Source organism: Tasmannia lanceolata, unplaced genomic scaffold (assembly GCF_043159265.1).
Source record: "Tasmannia lanceolata isolate RefF3 unplaced genomic scaffold, GAP_Taslan_0.1 ptg000012l, whole genome shotgun sequence".
Taxonomy (NCBI): domain Eukaryota; kingdom Viridiplantae; phylum Streptophyta; class Magnoliopsida; order Canellales; family Winteraceae; genus Tasmannia; species Tasmannia lanceolata.
This window is the reverse complement of record NW_027518689.1, coordinates 35,695,535-35,716,098: the sequence shown is the minus strand read 5'-3', so window position 1 is coordinate 35,716,098 and position 20,564 is coordinate 35,695,535. Positions and strand designations below refer to the sequence as shown.

General features: G+C 46.1%; 3 protein-coding genes across 3 annotated transcripts; 2 read left to right on the top strand and 1 right to left on the bottom strand.

Moving 5' to 3' along the window:
- The first annotated feature begins 1,981 nt into the window (after positions 1–1,981).
- Positions 1,982–8,390, top strand: LOC143888003 (subtilisin-like protease SBT3.9). The gene is made up of 10 exons (XM_077392273.1): positions 1,982–2,194; positions 2,271–2,362; positions 4,905–5,002; positions 5,090–5,239; positions 5,313–5,968; positions 6,101–6,201; positions 6,291–6,533; positions 6,611–6,725; positions 7,430–7,625; positions 7,712–8,390. Exons 1-10 carry the CDS (start codon positions 2,066–2,068, stop codon positions 8,278–8,280), a joined length of 2,349 nt encoding a protein of 782 aa, XP_077248388.1. The 5' UTR covers positions 1,982–2,065; the 3' UTR covers positions 8,281–8,390.
- Positions 8,391–15,114: 6,724 nt separating this feature from the next.
- On the top strand, positions 15,115–16,243 carry LOC143888759 (uncharacterized). The gene is made up of 2 exons (XM_077393171.1): positions 15,115–15,402; positions 16,202–16,243. Exons 1-2 carry the CDS (start codon positions 15,115–15,117, stop codon positions 16,241–16,243), a joined length of 330 nt encoding a protein of 109 aa, XP_077249286.1.
- A 796-nt stretch (positions 16,244–17,039) lies between these two features.
- LOC143888758 (uncharacterized) lies at positions 17,040–19,652 on the bottom strand. The gene is made up of 3 exons (XM_077393170.1): positions 18,304–19,652; positions 17,835–18,220; positions 17,040–17,075 (listed from the first exon to the last, which is right to left on the bottom strand). Exons 1-3 carry the CDS (start codon positions 19,280–19,282, stop codon positions 17,040–17,042), a joined length of 1,401 nt encoding a protein of 466 aa, XP_077249285.1. The 5' UTR covers positions 19,283–19,652.
- Between the last annotated feature and the right edge of the window lie 912 nt (positions 19,653–20,564).

Below are 20,564 nucleotides of genomic sequence, written 5' to 3'. Positions count from 1 at the left end.
CAGATCTGTCTAGATTTGATCCGATATATTCTAACAAGGAAATATGATGATAGGGAAATGTATTATCTAAGTGGTTGCATGGAGAAACGGACATAATAAGGCACTAAGAAATCAAGAGATCATGTCCACACCTTAATAACTAGAACAATTCCAATCTCCCATTGCAGGATTTTAATCAATGTCCTCCATTTCCAGCTCATCCTTGTCTCAAATCAGTGGACCCACACATTTTGGATAATGAGAGATGATTTTGAGTCCAAACCAGATTATTGGACTCACGATGTGTTTAATTTTGGGTCAAAATTCCCAAATTCCGACCGCAGCTCCATCCTATCAACTCATAAGTTGGCTTTAAATGGACCCACGTGGGCCAAAGAAGGGGTCAAGCTTTGCTAAAACAGTCCTTTGAGACAATAGGTTTGACCCCAATTGACCCAAGAAAAGAAAGAAGGAATGATGGATGGCACCAGGAGCAGAGGCCCTCCCTCCACCTGCACCATCAATCATATACGTCTCCTTAGTGCATGACATAACTGTTGCTCCACTCTTAACACGTTCTGATAAAAGTAACTTTATCTTAATGGAAATTTCATCACCCTCTTTACCTTTTATATCTTCTTTTGCCTTATCTTCCCCATGTCAGTGCAGGCAAGAGGAACAAAAAGCCCGTGAAGATAACATAAGAAATTCTACAATGCCAGGCACTCGTAAAATAAAATGATATCCCTAATGTTAATACAACTTAACAATAGGGATATCATTTTAATCCAAAGTGTTTAGATCGTAAAACTTCCCAGGCAAGAGCGACCCACTCCTATCAGACAAAAATGTTGCCCTTTAGTGGAAGGTTAGTAGGCCCCACCACTAATATTGCTTTAAATAAACACCATCAATCATGTCCCTCCTAAATGCATTGACAGAACTGCTCTCCACTCTTACAATTTTAAATATTAATTAAAGTGTCAACTTTAGAGAGGAGTGCCATCATTGAAATAAGAGGGTGCAAATATCATTTCCTTCCCAAAAATGTTTGGGACTATCTGCGTTGCATCCAATCTGCAGGGAATCTAACCGGGTAGAACTCACCCCTAAAAGCTAGCCATTAGAGGGAGCGTGCCCATTCCCTTTTAACACATCCCCATCCATTTCACTTATCCGACGCGGGACTATTTGTTTTGGTGTGGAACCCCAACACAATCAAATTACAGAAAAAGATCCTTGCATTTATTTATTTGTTTCCTTTTCTCTCCATCCACAATCAATTCCTCAAAACTGTTGTTTTAGAAACTACGAGCATTAAAAAATGCGCATAGAAAGACACCCTCTAGTTTGATATCTATCTTATTCAAAATAAGTAAGAACTTCACATACAGCAAGCTTTTAGAAGTGGCTTGGTAAGAAAACAAAGAAGAAGTCGCTAGGCAATTTCCCGGAAAGCCATTTCGGCAGCTCTTTTGCAAGTGAAGACAGCCATGTCAGATGAATTAATTGAATAAGACAACCTCTGCCAAAAAAGTAACATGTGTAGCTGTCATCGATCACATGGCCACCAAATCCCAAATAAGTTTTCACATACAGCAAACTTTTGGCAGTGATTTAGTAAGAAAACAAAGAACATGCAGCTAATCAAGCCTATATAATTACATAGATTTCTATGAATTTCACTTTTCTTCCATTAACACCAACATGTGCTTATATAAAGCACTTACAGATAAACTTCGAAAGTGATAGAAAAGATCTGAAGAAGATCATCTTAATCCTAATCCTAACTCCTTAATCTCCTACTCTAACACACTTGATCCAATGGTCAGATCTTATATACACTAACAAAGACTAAGGTCACACATCTACGCAATAGTTACGTAGGCAAGGGAACATTTTTTCACGTGAAAGTTGAGAGATGAATATCCCCCACCACCTGGGGCAACTTTTTGACGTTTTATTTTTTTGTGGCTGTGTCAAAAGTGGCGATAGTTTTCCATAGTGAAGCAACATCTGCCCTGATTCTATAAATGGCCGGTAACCATTTCAACAATGGTAGAAATCTCCAAAACCCAAAACACTGATGACAATGGCTGCACATTTATGTGGTCGGAGAGAGGCTCCCTCGACCCGGTTACTTGCGGTCTTTTTAATCTTTTCCGTCCATCTTCAGTTTCAAATCTCTGTTGCATTTGTCAGGGCAGTAAACAATGTGAGTGTCTTACCACTTTGCTTTTAGTTTGGATCGTTTCTATGTCATTAATTTACTCAACGTTTATCTGATTCAGGTGTACATTGTATACATGGGAGAGAAACAGCATGAGGATGCTACGGTTATCGAAAATTCTCATCATGAGATGCTAGCATCCTTACTTGGAAGGTATAGAGTAGAAGTCACTATCCTCTTAATATAAAAGATTACAGTGGAGAATGGCTCACCGCATTATAATAACAGCTGAGCGACTTTAGATTGATAATTGTGTGAAACAACCAATTACTCTAAAAGCTTAAGCTGTTAAAGTTGTTTTGATTTAACCATGTATAGTTTGATACTCCCCCTTACGTGCGGCCCCAGTCATACTTTTTTTTTTTTTTGATGGGTAAGCTGGGGTTAGGCAGACCCCGACTAGATATATTAATAAGAAAAAGGATACAACAATGAGAAAAAAAAACAACCCCTAACACAACCGAAAGGGGGAACCGAACAGAAAGCAAAAGGTCCAATGGACCAGTAACAAAATAAACATAGAGGGGCTAAGAGCCTACAAAATGACGAAATAACTCAAGAAGGCGCGCGACAAAATGCTACCCACAGAAGACCATCCTTATCCAATCCTAAGAGGAGAATTGGAGAGAGAGGGTAAAATGCATCCGGAGGCCGGGCGGAGGAGGAAGGCCGATGACTTTCCCTTTTTTCGTTGGACTTTTTGCCAGATTTCGTTCCCATTTGAATTATCCAAGGTTGCCATATGATTTGCTATGCCCTGATCCGAAACCATGGTGCATCCTTGGGAAACCTTGGAGCTGTTGCCATCACTGATTCTATCCAAAAGAGGTTCGGATAGGGCTGCCATCACTGATTCTATCCAAAAGAGGTTCGGATAGGGCTGAAAACTTATTGCTAATAGAAGGACTTCGCACTTGAGGGACTTCAGATACCATTGGGGGTTTTACCACATTGTGATTCGAGGTGGCATGCCCCTCAATGGGATTCCGGGCAATTTTGAATTGTCAGAACCCAGGGGATTTTTTGGCCTCCATACCTGCTTTGAAAGAGGAGGTTGTTGTCCGGAGTGAGAACTGCATTCACTAGATTTGTGACTGAAATCTTGGCATTTACAGCAGGCCTCTGGTTTCCAATCATAAAGGATTTGCTGCACTATAACTCCAGAGGTAGTTCTAAGTTTGATACAGTCAGGGAGGGATTGACCAGCCTTAATTTGGATGCACAATCTAGCATAATTTAGCCTGGTTGACTCATCTGTATGAGAGTCCATATAGAGGGGATTTCCAATAACACTAGCAATCCTACTTAGAATGTGGTGAGTTCAAAATTTCAAATGAAGGCCCGGAAGACGAATCCAGACCGGAATTTCAGAGAGTTTCTTTTTCTCTAAAGAGACTTCAGGGGACCATCTTTGGAGGATTAGTGTTCTTCCTCCAAAGGTATGGCAGGTGGTTTCAAGGACCCGAATGCAGTCTTCGGCTTTGGAAAACTTGAATAGAAGAAATCCATCTTCTAAAGTGGCCCCAGTCATACTTACTACATCTTCGCCCCACCTCCTTACATTATTAAAGTTGCACTCCATATACTATGTCTTAGTCCTACACAGTCTAAAACCTTTGGAAGAAGAGATTGAAGAGGATGTTAGGTTGGTTGAAGTGGAAGCATGCTTCAGGCAGAGACGGAGCCAAGGGGGCGGGGGGGGGGGGGGCAGTTGCCCCCACTAGATTTTTGCCAAAAAGTTTTGCCACTATAATTTCCAAAATATTGCCCGCCCCCTTGGATTTTGCCGAAATGTCCACCTTTCTTTAATTTCCAAATGAAATCTTGCCCGCCCTCCCTAGGATTTTGCGGAAAAGTATGTCCATCTTTAATATCCAAACGAAATTCTGTTTTGGAAATGATTTCCTTTCAAGTTTATCTCTCCTAAGATATCTCTCCTAATCTCTCATTTTCGTAGAAAATTTATCAGGTATTTAAGGCATTTCACCTTGTTTCCAAAAACAGCTATTTTTGTGGCATTTTTAAAGCATTTATAAGATAGCTGTGAGGCCTGCCATGTTGTACGGCTCAGAATGTTCGGCCACCAAGAAGCAACATGTGCATAAGGTGAGTGTAGCGAAGATGTGAATGCTTAGATGGATGTACAGCCACACAAGGTTAGATAGAAATAAAAATGAAGACATCGGTAAAAAGATGGGGGTGGCACCAATTCTGGAGAAGATGAGAGAGCCCCGCTGAAGATGGTTTGGTCGTATCCAACGTAGGCGTTTGGATGCTCCAGTGAGAGGAAGTGAGTCGTGCCAAGTTGATGGAGTAAAAAGAGGTAGGGGCAGACCGAAAACAACTTGGGTAGAAACAGTGAGGAAAGACTGATGGCTAGAACATAATAGAGAACATGACCTTGGATAAGAGAGAATGGAAGAAAATGATCAATGTGGACGAACCAAACTAGTGTCGGGATTAGACTTAGTCAATGTAAGCCGGGTAGTTTCTTTCACCTTCTTCATGAAAATTTTCTAAAGGATTCATTAGCCGACCCCAACTAGTTTGGGACAAAGGCTTAGTTGGGTTGAATTGTTGGGTTTTGAACCCAGGACGTGCTGTGAGGCATTAGCTCTAATACCATGTGAAACAATTAATTACTCTAAAAGTTTAAGTTGTTAGAGATAATCATTTATACTTCAACAAATTGCAGCAAAGAAGCTGCCCAAGGTTCGATAGTGTATAGCTACAAACATGGCTTCTCTGGGTTTGCAGCTAGACTAACACAGTCTCAAGCAGAAATGGCGGCAGGTAAGTTCGACCAAGTGTAGCTCTATGCAACCATAAGCTTACCATGGTTTTTATTTTTATCGGATGCTTATGCCAAAGATAATACAGAGCACCCTGGTGTTCTCCGGGTGATACCAAATCGCATTCACAAACTCCAAACGACTCGGAGCTGGGATTTTCTTGGGCTCCATTCTCAATCTCAACTTTTATCAGACAGCAAAATGGGTGAAGGAATCATTATTGGTGTTATAGATTCAGGTATCATATAAAAAATCAGTTGCAAGTTTATATTCATTGGAACCTTTCTGTAAATTGCTTCCAAAATGTGCAGGTGTCTGGCCTGAGTTGGAAAGTTTTAGCGATAAAGACATGGGTCCGATCCCATCTCACTGGAAAGGGATTTGCCAGCATGGACAGCTCTTCAATTCCACCAACTGTAATAGAAAACTGATTGGTGCACGGTGGTTCTTAGAAGGGGTAATGGACGAAAGTGGAAGAATAAAAAACATTACTGATGATTTCTTATCCCCGCGAGATGGTAACGGGCATGGAACTCACACAGCTTCCACAGCTGCTGGCTCTCTCGTGAAGAATGCGAGTTATAGAGGGTTAGCTAGAGGGGTCGCTAGAGGTGGTGCACCGCATGCCCATTTAGCAATTTACAAGGTTTGTTGGGCCGGTGGGAGATGCAGCGATGCGGATATTCTTAAAGCATTTGATGAAGCCATACATGATGGAGTAGATGTCATATCGGGGTCACTTGGAGGCGCAGTTCCTCTCCTTCCTTACGTAGAGGATAATGGAATTTCAATCGGTTCGTTTCATGCAGTAGCAAAAGGGATCATGGTTGTTTGTGCAGCTGGGAATGAAGGTCCTGCCTCTCAGACGGTCGATAATACAGCCCCATGGATCTTAAATGTTGCAGCCACTACCATCGACAGGGCCTACCCAACAGCCATTACACTTGGAAACAATCGCACTCTCTTGGTAATGCGTAGAACACTCATACATTACCTTTCTATACTGCTCCAAAAGTAAAGATTACATGTCATTTGCTTCTCTGGAAGGAAAAGTATACAATACTAACCATGTTTTTACTCTTGGCAATGTGGGATGCAGGGTCAATCCATGGACACTAAAACGAACAATGGGTTCAATGGACTTGTATACTCAGAACAAATCGCTGCAGAAATAGAAGAAACTTTTGCAGATGATGGAAGGTGATCAGTTTTTTTACTTCCTCCAACCTACCTTTCCAATTCAATAGTTCTACAACTCTTCTGTTTTAATGACGCTCTATGTTTTGCAGCAAGGGATGTAAGCTTGGAAGTCTCAATGCTACATCAGCAGAAGGAAAGGTTGTCCTCTGTTTTTCAGTAGCTGATAATCAGGATCTTACCACTGCAGCTGCATCCGTGTTTGCAGCGGGAGGTATTGGCCTCATCTATGCACAGCCAACAAATAACCTGCTCACTTCATGTGAAATTATTCCATGTATTATGGTAAATTATGAAGTTGGGACAGAGATAGTGTCCTACATCCGAAGGACAAGGTAAGCATATCTTGAAATGATATGAGAGATTCTATATTGAACAAAATAGTAAGTAATCAGATTCATTCTCCGTGAAGGTCCCCAATCGTGAAGTTGGGCCATCCCAAGACTGTTATCGGGAAATTGACCTCCCCAAGAGTAGCATATTTCTCATCCAGAGGGCCAAGTTCCATATCTCCTGCAGTGTTGAAGGTATGGTCCACTTCCAAGTGTATCCCATTTTCCATTTCTCTGTTCGAAATTCCATTGGACTCCACAATGCTTATTGAAATTAAGGAGAAAAGAACGCCAAAAGGATTGTTTCAACACCTATGCAAGTTCAACAGATTATTTGGAGATTTATTGTAATCAAGGATCAATTGTTACTTCAATTTAAGAGGTTCCAAAACTTAAATCACTTCTGTTTAATAACAATTTATACATTATTCTTGCTCCCATTGACAACTTAAATAGATGGCTCAGTTATAAAGTGCTACATGATAAATTTGAAGAGATCTCAACAAACGGGAATTACAGTTAAAGTGGTAGATTAATAGGTGTAAATGGGCAACACTGGAGAATCATTTGGAAAATAAATGATTTTGACAATATCGGCTTCACTGGAGAATCATTTAGGGAAAAAAATGATTCTGACAGTATTTGTAACATACCAACTCATGAGATTTGATTTTGCATTTTGAAAACATAAACCATACATGAGAAATACAGCTTAGCATTTATTTCTTTTTTTTTTTCTTTTTGAAATGAGAGATACAGCTTAACATTATTTTCAACATTATCAAATACTACCAATAGAGGAATGTTATTCCCTCCATAGTTTGTAAATTTTGCGTTCATTTAGTACCTCAATATTTCATGATCACCTAATATATATGACCGGTTTTCAATCTTTGCAGCCTGATATAGCTGCACCTGGTGTTAGCATCTTGGCTGCATATCCACCACCTAGCGGTACAGAGGACTGGGATGGGTTTTCATTCGATACAGGAACCTCAATGGCTTGTCCACATGTGGCCGGAATAGCTGCCCTTATCAAATCCTTGCACAAAGATTGGACTCCTGCAGCAATAAAATCGGCAATTGTGACCACTGGTGTGTCTCATTCCCATGGATTACTTTTCCAATTCCAAGCTTCTTTCATTTTGGAATAAATACCTTTTTATTCAAAACTTCTGCAGCCTCCCAAACCGGCACGGATGGAGAGATGATAGTTGCAGAGGGAGGTAATCACAAGCCAGCAGACCCTTTTGACATAGGCGGAGGTCTTATCAATCCCAACAAAGCAACAAATCCAGGGCTTATTTATGATATGAGCACGGGGGACTATGTTCAGTTCCTCTGCTCCATGGGCTACACCAACTCAGCCATTAGCAATATTACTAAGGAGGCAACCTCCTGCTCAAAAAATAGACATTCCATACTGAATCTGAACCTGCCATCCATCTCAATCCCAAACGTTAAGAAGACCATGGCAATCTTGAGAACTGTAACAAATGTGGGTCCGATCAATTCTGTCTATAAAGCTTTGGTACAGTCTCCACATGGCATTAAGATGGCAGTCAAACCAGAGATCCTGTCCTTCAATTCCTCCATCACAAAGATACAATTCAGAATGACATTCTCTTCTACACGAAATGTGCAAGGAGATTACTCATTTGGAAGCTTAACTTGGACCGATGGAGAGCATTTTGTTAGAAGTCCAATAGTCGTCCGTGTTGTAAAATTTGAGTCCTACGTAGGCATGTAAAATGTCTAGAAACTAAGCAAGAGAATAGTTGAGTCATCGAATAAGAGTGTATCAGTATTGTAATGTTGAAATTGACTCTATGAACATGAACGCTAGAGGTAATTCCTTTCCATGTTGAAAGACATGGTCCATGTAATAAAGCACCGGACATCAGCCATCACAGCCATCATGAAACATCAATAAACTCCTCTCTCACCATATACAAAGCAATCGATCACCACTTTTTCTTTTTCTTTTTGTTTTTTTTTTTTGAACAGCCATAATTTATTCAAGAAGCCAATGAAAATCCGAACTAAATAAAAACAAAGCAGAACTTGCCCAATCAGCCATGAATCAAGATGTGGGACTGTAAAAGTTCAGAATTGTATGAAAATTATGAAGAGAACCCAATGAAATATTGGGTGCATTATTTTTGTTGAAGTGTAAATGATTAAATAACATCAACTCTAACAGCTTAAGCTTTTAGAATCATTGGTTGTTTCACAATATTTATTGAGGCTTTTACAGGAGGCTAACATGGAAGATATGAAAAATAGTGCATAACTATCTAAAATTAGCTCATTAGTCTTAAACCTGGAGGTCGGAGGTTTGATCCTAGCTTACCTAACTCAAAAAAACCTAAAACAAGTGACATTTGAAATTCGAAATATGTAACCAAAAACTAATTGCTAAGCTGCCAAATCTACACCCTAACAATCCAACGGTCAGATCTGTCTAGATTTGATCCTATATATTCTAACAAGGAAATATGATGATAGGGAAATGTATTATGTAAGTGGTTGCATGGAGAAACGGACATAATAACAATGAAACATAAGGCACTAAGAAATCAAGAGATCATGTCCACACCTTAATAACTAGAACAATTCCAATCTCCCATTGCAGGATTTTAATCAATGTCCTCCATTTCCAGCTCATCCTTGTCTCAAATCAGTGGACCCACACATTTTGGATAATGAGAGATGATTTTGAGTCCAAACCAGACTATTGGACTCACGATGTGTTTAATTTTGGTTCAAAAATTCCCAAATTCCGACCGCAGCTCCACCCTATCAACTCATAAGTTGGCTTTAAATCGACCCACGTGGGCCAAAGTGTGCAAAAAATACTCTCATGCCTAATCTCCCTTCTCTCACTCTCATGTTAAGGGAGGATGAGAAAAGAAGGGGCAAGCTTTGCTAAAACAGTCCTTTGAGACAATGGGTTTGACCCCAATTGACCCAAGAAAAGAAAGAAGGAATGATGGATGGCACCAGGAGCAGAGGCCCTCCCTCCACTTGCACCATCAATCATATACGTCTCCTTAGTGCATGACAAAACTGTTGCTCCACTCTTAACACGTTCTGATAAAAGTACCTTTATCTTAATGGAAATTTCATCACCCTCTTTACGTTTTATATGTTCTTTTGCCTTATCTTCCCCATGTCAGTGCAGGCAAAAGGAACAAAAAGCCCGTGAAGATAACATAAGAAATTCTACAATGCCAGGCACTCGTAAAATAAAATGATATCCCTATTGTTAATACAACTTAACAATAGGGATATCATTTTAATCCAAAGTGTTTAGATCGTAAAACTTCCCAGGCAAGAGCGACCCACTCCTATCAGACAAAAATGCTGCCCTTTAGTGGAAGGTTAGTAGGCCCCACCAATAATATTGCTTTAAATAAACACCATCAATCATGTCCCTCCTAAATGCATTGACAGAACTGCTCTCCACTCTTACCGTGCTCTGATAAAAGTGTCTTTATCTTCGTGGAAATGTCATCACCATCCCCACATGACCTCTTTATATGTTCTTTCACCTCATTTCCACCATCTTTCCATTTCATTAAGACTGTTTGGATTGCAAGAAAAACATTTTTGATGGATGATGGGGTGTGAAAACACCAGCCTCTCACAGGCTGCCACCTGTCCCAGAGTAGGTGAGACTCAGCCTCTCACAGGCTGCCACCTGTCCCAGAGTAGGTGAGACTCAGCCTCTCACAGGCCGCCACCTGTTCAGAGTAGGTGAGATCCAGCCTCTCACAGGCTGCCACCTGTCCCAGAGTAGGTGAGACTCAGCCTCTCACAGGCTGCCACCTGTCCCAGAGTAGGTGAGACTCAGCCTCTCACAGGCCGCCACCTGTTCAGAGTAGGTGAGATCCAGCCTCTCACAGGCTGCCACCTGTCCCAAAGTAGGTGAGACCCAGCCTGTCACAGGCTGCCACCTGTCCCAGAGTAGGTGAGACTCAGCCTCTCACAGGCTGCCATCTGTTCAGAGTAGGTGAGATCCAGCCTCTCACAGGCCGCCACCTGTCCTGGACACCTGTCCAGGACACCTCAACAGATTTTCCCTATAAATAGGGGACTAAAGCTCAGACTGATGGGTAATGCGAAAATCCCTTCTCTCCCTAAACTCTTAAGACATCTCCCCTTCACTCCTGCTCATACTGACTTGAGTGTCGAAGGGCCTGTCCGGAGTAAAACCCGGTCTGGTCTTCTGACCTCGCTTGCCTTGTGCAGGACTAAGCACTCACCGCAGGACTCATACTCAACCTCCCTCGTCGCTCGCTCTCAGCTCTTACGCCACTGCTGTACCTGTTACCGATTTTTGGTCTAACAGATTGGCGCCATCCGTGGGACCAAGAACTAAAAGCTGTTCTTACATCTCACTTACAAAATGGCAGGGCGCAAGAGTGCGCGATTAGCTTCTGCGCAGAACGACCAAGCCGCGCTACCTCGCAGGACCCGGAGTGGTCGAATCGCCTCGATGGTAGTGGCAGCTTCTGCCGACCAAAGCCTTTCTCGCTCGGAGCATCACAATCCCGTGCCCACCTCGGAGCAAGTCCAAGCCCTCTTCCAGCAGATGACGGCCCTTGTTGGTCAGTACCAACAACTACTTCAAGCACCCCCTCCACCTCCTCCAGAGGCCCCGCGATCTGCCCAAGGAGTCCACAGGGGAGAGTCATCACGTCACGGGGAGGGCAGAACTCATCACTCCGCTAGACAAGTTTATCGCCCCATAGTGAGGCACGCCCAGACAGAACCTCATCACCGCGAAAGATCGCGGTCTCGCTCCACGCAGAGGCGCCGGCCTCACGAAGATCGTTTGCCACCGGCAAAATCTCGACCTCGTCGTAGGAGTCCGGAAAGTCAGTCCGGTTCTGCGGCAAGCCCATTTGTGGGAAGAATCAGGTCCCCAGACCGCAGAACGGATCCGTTGCTACAGAGAATGGAGGAGATGAACCACCGGATAGAGGAATTGGCGAAGGATCAGAGCCGGCCCGCCTCTAGAGCGTTCTCAAGCAGAACGCCATTCACTAAGGATGTCCTGAGTGCTCCAGCACCCAGAGGATTTAAGATGCCTGCCGTCCCTCAGTACGACGGCACTACCGATCCCGTGGATCATCTGGAAACATTTAGAACAATGATGCTCCTCCACGGCGCCTCCGACGGCTTCATCTGCAGAGCCTTCCCAACGACGCTCACTGGCGCGGCAAGAGACTGGTACTCCAGGATCAAACCAAACTCCATCAACAATTTCGACGATTTTGGAGAGGACCTCGTCCGCCACTTCATGAGCAGCCGCAGGCCAAAGAAAACAACAGCTTCCCTGATGGCCTTGCGACAGGAAGACAATGAGCCCCTGAAGGTGTTCGTCCGCCGCTTCAACAGGGAGGCACTACAGGTGCCCAATTTAGATCCCTCAGCGGCTATGAACGCACTCCTCACCGGTGCAAGATCTGATGATTTCCGTCGAGCGGTGGCTCGGCAAAATCCGCACTCACTGGCGGATCTCATGGCCGGGGCAGAAGAGTACATAACAGTGGAAGAAACACTGGCAGCTCTTAATTCAAACCGGAGGATAACCTCTGAAGAGAAGAATCTGCCTAAACAGCGTAGGGAGGATAAACCTCCCAGGAAAGAGAAGTCTCCACCCCCTCAGAGAAGAGAAGAGAACTTCACACCTCTCAATACCTCTAGAAAGCACATACTGGCAGCGATCAGTGAGGAGGAGTTTGTGAAGTGGCCGCCTAGAATGATCTCCAAAGGAAACAGAAGAGATCCTTCAAAGTACTGTCGGTTCCACAAGGACCACGGCCATGACACAGAGGATTGCTGGCAGCTCAAGGGAGAAATTGAGCAGCTGATCAGCCGGGGTTATTTGAAAAAATACATCCAGAATGACGGCCGCACCCAAGGGCGCAAAGGAAAGAGTCCCCAGGGCCGTAGCCCTCGAAGATCACCGCAGCCCCCTCCTCAGGATAAGACTTCTCAGGTCACCGACGCGCAGCCTGAGGCACCCCGATCTCAACCAAGGGGGGTTATCAATACAATCATGGGCGGACCAGCCGCCGGGGGCACCTCCTCTGCTGCTCGAAAAGCATATGCACGGCAAGTTAACGCCGTTCACACAACCAGCAAAAAGTCAAGAACGGAGAATGAGATCTCCTTCTCAGACGCAGATCTGGACAGCCTTATTTTGCCCCACGACGATGCATTGGTGTTAACCATGCTCGTTGCCAACTGGGAGGTAAAGAAAATTCTTGTGGACAACGGGAGCTCAGCGGATATTCTATACTACCATGCCTTCGAGAAAATGATGATAGGCGACGACCGTCTAAGGCCGGCGAACTCAGATTTGTTCGGCTTCTCCGGAGAGGTCGTAAAAGTGGTAGGGCAGATTGAGCTCCCCGTTCTTGTCGGAGACCCACCTCGTCAAGCATTCGCCATGGTTAACTTCCTGGTAGTGAAGGCCACCTCGGTCTATAATGCTATCTTGGGACGGCCTGGCCAGAATCTGATCCGAGCAGTCGCCTCAGCCTACCACCAAAAAATGAAATTCATAACCCCTAATGGTGTGGGGGAAGTTCGCGGAGATCAGCCTCAATCAAGGGAGTGCTATGCAATGGCACTGAAAGGAAAAAACGCAGTGGAATCACTGCCAATCGAACTGCTTGATGTAAGGGACGAACTCAGGGGTACTCAACCCGCTGAGGACCTACTCTCCATCCCACTGTGCCCGGAGGACGGTGAGAAAGTCGCTCTGATCGGTTCCTCCCTTAGTAGTAGCATTCAACATCAACTCACCGAGTTTCTCCAGGGCAATGCAGATGTCTTTGCATGGGTTCCTGCCGATATGCCCGGCATCGATCCAGAGATCAGCACTCATAGGCTTGGTGTCGATTCAACCTGCAGACCGGTGAAACAGAAAAGGAGACACTTTGCTTTTGAAAGGCGACAGGCAATAAAAGAAGAAGTGGAGAGGCTTTTGAAGGCTGACTTCATTCGCGAGATTCGATATCCGGACTGGCTAGCAAATGTAGTCCTAGTCAAGAAGACTAATGGAAAGTGGAGAACCTGCGTCGATTTTACTGATCTGAATAAGGCTTGTCCCAAGGACAGTTATCCGCTCCCGAAGATCGATCAGCTCATCGACGCCACAGCGGGTCATGAACTGTTGAGCTTCATGGACGCCTTCTCCGGATATAACCAGATCAGGATGTACGAATCGGATATACCAAAGACCTCATTCGTCACAGATCAAGGGACTTATTGCTACCGAGTCATGCCCTTCGGCCTCAAAAACGCCGGAGCTACTTATCAAAGGCTGGTGAACAGACTTTTTCAGAACCAGATCGGCCGAAATATGGAAGTGTATGTGGATGATATGCTGGTCAAAAGTCGAAGCGCACAGGACCACGTGTCTGATCTCAGAGAAACATTTCAGGTCCTCAAGAAGCACAACATGAAACTCAACCCCACCAAGTGCACCTTTGGTGTCAGTTCGGGGAAGTTCTTGGGATTCATGGTGAGTCAGCGAGGGATAGAAGCAAATCCCGAGAAGATCAGAGCTGTGGTAGAGCTTACCGCCCCAAGAACCATCAGAGAAGTTCAGCGGCTCACGGGAATGATAGCGGCGCTGGGTCGCTTCATCTCCAAATCGGCGGAGAGATGCCTGCCTTTTTTCAGTGCGGTTAAGGGCCTCAAAACTGCGCCCTGGACGGAAGAATGCCAGATTGCCTTCGACGAGCTGAAAAGGTATCTGTCCTCCCCGCCATTATTAACAAAGCCGGAGCCAGGTGAGGAATTATTTCTATATCTCTCCGTTAGCTCCACGGCACTGGCAGATGTCCTCGTCCGCGAGGAGCACCGCCAGCAAAAACCAATCTATTATGTCAGCAAGGTTCTTCACGACGCAGAAACAAGGTACCAGCGGGTCGAGAAATTGGCTTACGCGCTGGTAATGGCTGCAAGAAAATTAAGACCGTACTTTCAAGCTCATACTGTAAAGGTCTTGACTGACCAGCCGCTCCGGCAAGTACTCCATCGACCAGATATCTCCGGACGACTTGTGAAATGGGCCGTAGAGCTGAGCGAGTTCGACATCCAGTACGCTCCAAGGCCAGCCATCAAGGCCCAAGTACTGGCAGATTTCGTAGCGGAGTGCACCATCCCCCAGCAAGTCGCCGACCCTGAAACGGTACAACTCCCAGTTGCAGAGAAAGCGGTTCCTGACGAATGCATAGCAGAAACTCAGACAGAAATCTTGCAACCCCTGGCAGAGCAGGACTCCATGACCAGCACACCAACTTGGGAAGTATATGTCGACGGTTCTTCAAATAAAAACGGCTGTGGAGCAGGCCTCATCCTCACTGGGCCTGAGGAGTTCACTGCGGATTATGCTCTGAGATTCGGATTCCGTGCGTCCAACAATGAGGCAGAATATGAAGCCCTCCTTGCCGGAATGAACCTAGCAATTCAGACCGGCGCCCGGAAATTAAAAGCATACTGCGACTCACAGCTGGTAGCAAATCAGATCCAAGGGGTCTACGAAGCCCGAGATGAGCGTATGGTTAAGTATCTTGCTAAGGTTCATCAACTCTCCAGCCGGTTTGCCAGTTTCGAGGTCATCAGAATACCGCGGACAGAAAATGCCAAAGCAGATGTACTGTCGAAGCTGGCTGCTTCTGGATACACCACTCTTGGAAGCATACGTATGGAATTTCTACAAAGATCTAGCATCGAAAGGGAAACCGCAGATATAATGCAGGTGGAGAACGAGCCGTGCTGGATGGATGAGATCATTCATTACTTACGGGACGCGAAACTTCCCGAAGATAAGAAGGAAGCCCGTAAGGTGATACAGAGAGCCGCCCGATTCTCCCTCAGCGGTGACATTTTGTATAAAAGGTCCTACACTCTCCCGTACCTGAAGTGTCTAGGACCAAGTAGCGCCGCGTACGCATTGCAAGAGACTCATGAAGGAATCTGTGGAGAACATCTGGGGGGCAAAGCCCTGGCGATCAAGGTACTCCTCAGAGGATTGTATTGGCCCACCATACGACAAGACGCGCTGAATTTGGTTAAAAAGTGCGAGAGGTGCCAGAAATTCTCCCCCACCATCCACCAGCCTGCTGTGGCGATGGCCCCAATTATCAGTCCACTCCCTTTTGCAGTATGGGGGATGGACATTCTTGGTCCTTTTCCACCGGCTTCCGGAAAGCGCATATTCGTAGTAGTGGCAATCGACTACTTCACCAAGTGGGTGGAGGCAGAACCTCTAGCCCAGATCACTGAGCAGAATATACAGAATTTCTTCTGGAAGGCAGTGGTCTGCAGATTTGGGATTCCCCGTGCCTTAATCACAGATAACGGCAAACAGTTCGACTGCCGGAACTTTCGAAAGTTCTGCTCTGACCTAAAGATTGAACAGAGATTCACTTCGGTTGCTCACCCCCAGACCAATGGGCAAACGGAAGTAACCAATAGGATCTTGCTTCAAGGGATAAAGAAAAGGCTGGATGAAAAGGCTGGCCGATGGGCAGATGAGCTCTACCATGTTCTGTGGGCTTACCGCACCACTCCTCGCACGACGACTGGTGAATCACCATTCAACCTCTCTTTTGGAACTGAAGCCGTGATACCTGTTGATATAGGCACCCCATCTCCCAGAGTCATCAGTTTCCATGAGCAACTGAACAGCGACGGACTCCGCGCCAACCTCGACTTATTAGAAGAAATCCGGGAGGAATCTCGAATCCGGGTCGCCGCTTATAAGCAGAAGGTGTCGAATTATCACGACTCCAAAATCCGCCCCAGAGAATTCAGGACAGGGGATCTGGTCCTGAGAAAGGCAGCCGTCTCCCAGCCGACGAAAGTAGGGAAACTTTCCCCAACTTGGGAGGGACCCTATCGAGTGAAGGAAGTTATCCGGCCAGGAAGCTACAGGCTAGAGACACTGGAGGAGCACCTATTACCTCATGCATGGAACTCCAAAAACCTCAGGAAATATTATCAGTAGTCGAATTATCCGGCGTGAAAAGGTGATCTTGTAAATTTGTATATTTGTTGTTATGAATAAATAATCTTCTTGCAAATTCAGTGTCATTTTTATATCTGGAAACCCGGTTCTTAAACTTGGGTACGCACTGGAAACCCAGTTCACAAAACTTGGGTACTCACTGGAAACCCAGTTCTTAAACTTGGGTACGCACTGGAAACCCAGTTCACAAAACTTGGGTACTCACTGGAAACCCAGTTCTTAAACTTGGGTACGCACTGGAAACCCAGTTCACAAAACTTGGGTACTCACTGGAAACCCAGTTCTTAAACTTGGGTACGCACTGGAAACCCAGTTCACAAAACTTGGGTACTCACTGGAAACCCAGTTCTTAAACTTGGGTACTCACTGGAAACCCAGTTCACAAAACTTGGGTACTTGTTAAAAGACCAGTTCGTCGCAATTCGACCATCAACGGCCTCACTCACAGGTTATCAAAATAAAAGGACAAAGTCAAGCAAATCACTCAGCTGAGAAGTATCAGAGACAGACAAATTTCATTGATCAGAATGTGGGGCCTCGAGGGCCATTACAAAATTCACTTTAAACATGCTGGTAAAAGCTGTAGGGTCTCAAGGACCATTACAAAAAGAGGTCAAAACAAAGACAAAACAAAAAAAAAAAAAATCTCTAAGCATCTGGAAGAGAGGTGATGTCAGCAGGAGTATCTGGCTCCTCATCAGTAATCTTCGGCCTGGCAGGGAGAGTCATGTTCTGCATCAATAGATTTGGATTGCAGGCCTGGAGCTCCTGGAGGCAGTCGTAGTATCCAAGACTGTAAGCCTCGCTCGACAGGCTGAAAAGTTCAGCCTCCTTTGCCTCTGTGGCCTCTTTTACTGCCTTCTCCTGCCTGTCAGTGGCCCTTCCTCTTTGAGCCTCCATGGCTTCAGCAGCCTTGGCCAGTTTCCTCTTCTCTGCGGCCAGATCTTCTTTTAACAACTTCTTCTCCTCCTCTATTCGCCCAATGCTCGTTTGAAGCTCCTGCACCTCAGCGGCCAACTTTTCGTTCACCTCTTCAGATGAAGTAATGGCTTGGGAGAAGCTCTTACTCTTCTCCTTGAGGTCATTATAGTATAGCAAGATCTGAAGAAAGAACAGAAAGAAACAGGCATCAGTATGGTGAAAGGAAGAAATGGGCAGAAAGTTAGCAAATCAAAGCACTACTTCCTTACCTGGTAAGCGGAGGACAACACAGCCTCCTCTCCTGTAGCTGGCGGCTCGTAAAGGACCTGTTGCTTGTCCTTCTGCAGCAAATACTTGCTCATAAGCTCTGCTGCTACCCGGCTCTCGCCTAAGGCAGTGTCATCCTTCAGAACGGCCCAATTGGGTCGAAAGACTTGCTCACTAATCCCCGCAGGAGGGCGAGCCCCAGAACCGGCTCCGGTAGAAGCACCACCGGACTTAGAAGAGCCACCGCCCTGAGCAAAGGGGCCTACTAGCTTCACCTTAGTCTTGGGCCTCTGGGATAAGGGAGGAATGCCCTGTGACGGGGCCGGACTCCCCAGCACAGTCGCTTTTCTCTTCTGGCGCTCCTGCTGCGCCTGTTGAGCACCTTCTTGTGCCCGCGGTTGAGCTCCCTGCCTGATTTTCTCGACGGTTGATTGTTTCTTCATCTCTGCAAGACAAATGAGCAGCCAACGGTCAGAAGCAAGTATATAAAAAAATAAATAGATTGCATAGACAAGTCTAGCTACATACGTTCTGGAGTCGCGGCACTCACGCCCAGCCCGACCAGAATCGCCTCTTCAGAAAACTCCTTACAACGGATGAGGCCCGATTGCTCAATCTCCTTCCGCATCAAGGCGAATGTTATACTGTCCTCACCTTCGAGGAGCGGCTTTCGACTCAGTTTTGAGGTATCTGGAGTGTCCCACACTAGAGGGACGGACCAGGGCTCACTGGCCTCCTGATCCACAACATAGAAGAATCTGTTCTTCCACGAGTGAATCGACGAAGGAATGCCAGTGATTATCTTCCGTTCAGGGCGCTGGCTAATGTAGATCCAGCCCCCTTCTTTATGCTTCTTCAGGTGTGCACAAGCACGGAACAGTGACAAAGTCACGCTCCTCTCTAACCGACCGTGGACGAGGTATAAAAACCCAACTAATAATCTCCATGAGTTCGGAGCTACCTGGGCCGGGGCTAGTCCGTAGTATCGCAGCACCGCTGAGAAAAAGGGGTGCAACGGAAATCGGAGTCCTGCCCTCAGTGACTCCTCATAAATACAGAGATCCTGGCTCTCGTTGCAGGCTCTGTCTCCCTCTATAGCTGCCCTCAGCTCAAATCTCGGGGGCACACAGTATTTATCCCTGATATCTCCCAGCATAGACCTGGTGAGGTAGTTCTCCTCGACTAGAGCTCGCAAGTTGTATTTTGGATCGGCATCCATCCGCGCTCTAGCGATCACCTCCACGGCCCGGCCAGGAAGGAATGTTGTGGACGCTTCAGCAACGTCGCTCTCAACACTCCCTCCTGCTCGCGGGAGACTGCCAGTCAAGGGTGGAGTGGCATTCAGATCTAAGATCACTTCATCCCTATCCCCTCCGTCGTCACTATCTACAAGGTCTATCCTATCAGACGGACTAGCCAAAAAAGGCTCCTGAGGCATCCTAAACTCCGAAATACTGCTAGTGGAGGACCCCGTACCGGACTCGGAATCGGAAGTACTATCAGACATAGTAAAAGGAAGGGCTGAGAGGAATACCGGTGAGTGGAGCTCTTAAAAGATCTTGGAACGCGACTGCGAGCTACGGGCTGCGAACTGCGATCTGCGATCTGCGGACTGCGAGCTGCGAACTGAGAAGTGGAAACTCCCAGAGCAAGAAGAGAAAAAAGATGAAAGGTAAAAAGTAAAAAGTGAAGGGGGGTAAACCTCCTTATATAGTTTTTCGGAGGCGGTGGGGTAATAAATGCGATGCACGCATCTCGAGGCCATCCGGATTGCGCCACGTGTCCCCTATTTATGACGGACACATTCTCCCACCATCAATACGATCAAGCACGCGCGTAAACATTCACGTCCCAAAGGTGGATCTCCGCACTCCGCACTCCGCACTCCGCACTCCGCACTCGGCATTCAGTCCGGAAAAAACCGTACTGGATATAACGCGTTCTCACAAGACGACAAAAAACAGTCCGGTCCGCACCGGACTGGCCGCTAGAAGACAAAATTCAGTCCGGAAAAAACCGTACTGGATATAACGCGTTCTCACAAGACGACAAAAATCAGTCCGGTCCGCACCGGACTGGCCGCTAGAAGACAAAATTCAGTCCGGAAAAAACCGTACTGGATATAACGCGTTCTCACAAGACGACAAAAATCAGTCCGGTCCGCACCGGACTGGCCGCTAGAAGACAAAATTCAGTCCGGAAAAAACCGTACTGGATATAACGCGTTCTCACAAGACGACAAAAATCAGTCCGGTCCGCACCGGACTGGCCGCTAGAAGACAAAATTCAGTCCGGAAAAAACCGTACTGGATATAACGCGTTCTCACAAGACGACAAAAATCAGTCCGGTTGAAGCCGTACTCCGGACTGCGAACTCCCAACTCCGGACTCCGGACTGCGAACTCCGGACTGGATATTTGACTCTGTGAAGCATTAGGAGCCAGTCCGGTTGAAGCCGTACTCCGGACTGCGAACTCCCAACTCCGGACTCCGGACTGCGAACTCCGGACTGGATATTTGACTCTGTGAAGCATTAGGAGCCAGTCCGGTTGAAGCCGTACTCCGGACTGCGAACTCCCAACTCCGGACTCCGGACTGCGAACTCCGGACTGGATATTTGACTCTGTGATGCGCCAGAAGCCAGTCCGGTTGAAGCCGTACTCCGGACGCCGGACTGCGAACTCCGAACTCCGAAATCCGGACTGCGAACTCCGGACTCCGTGCTAAATTCTTCGATTCACCCCCGAACAACGTCTCCCCATCCAGAAAAACGAGTGATCACACTTTCC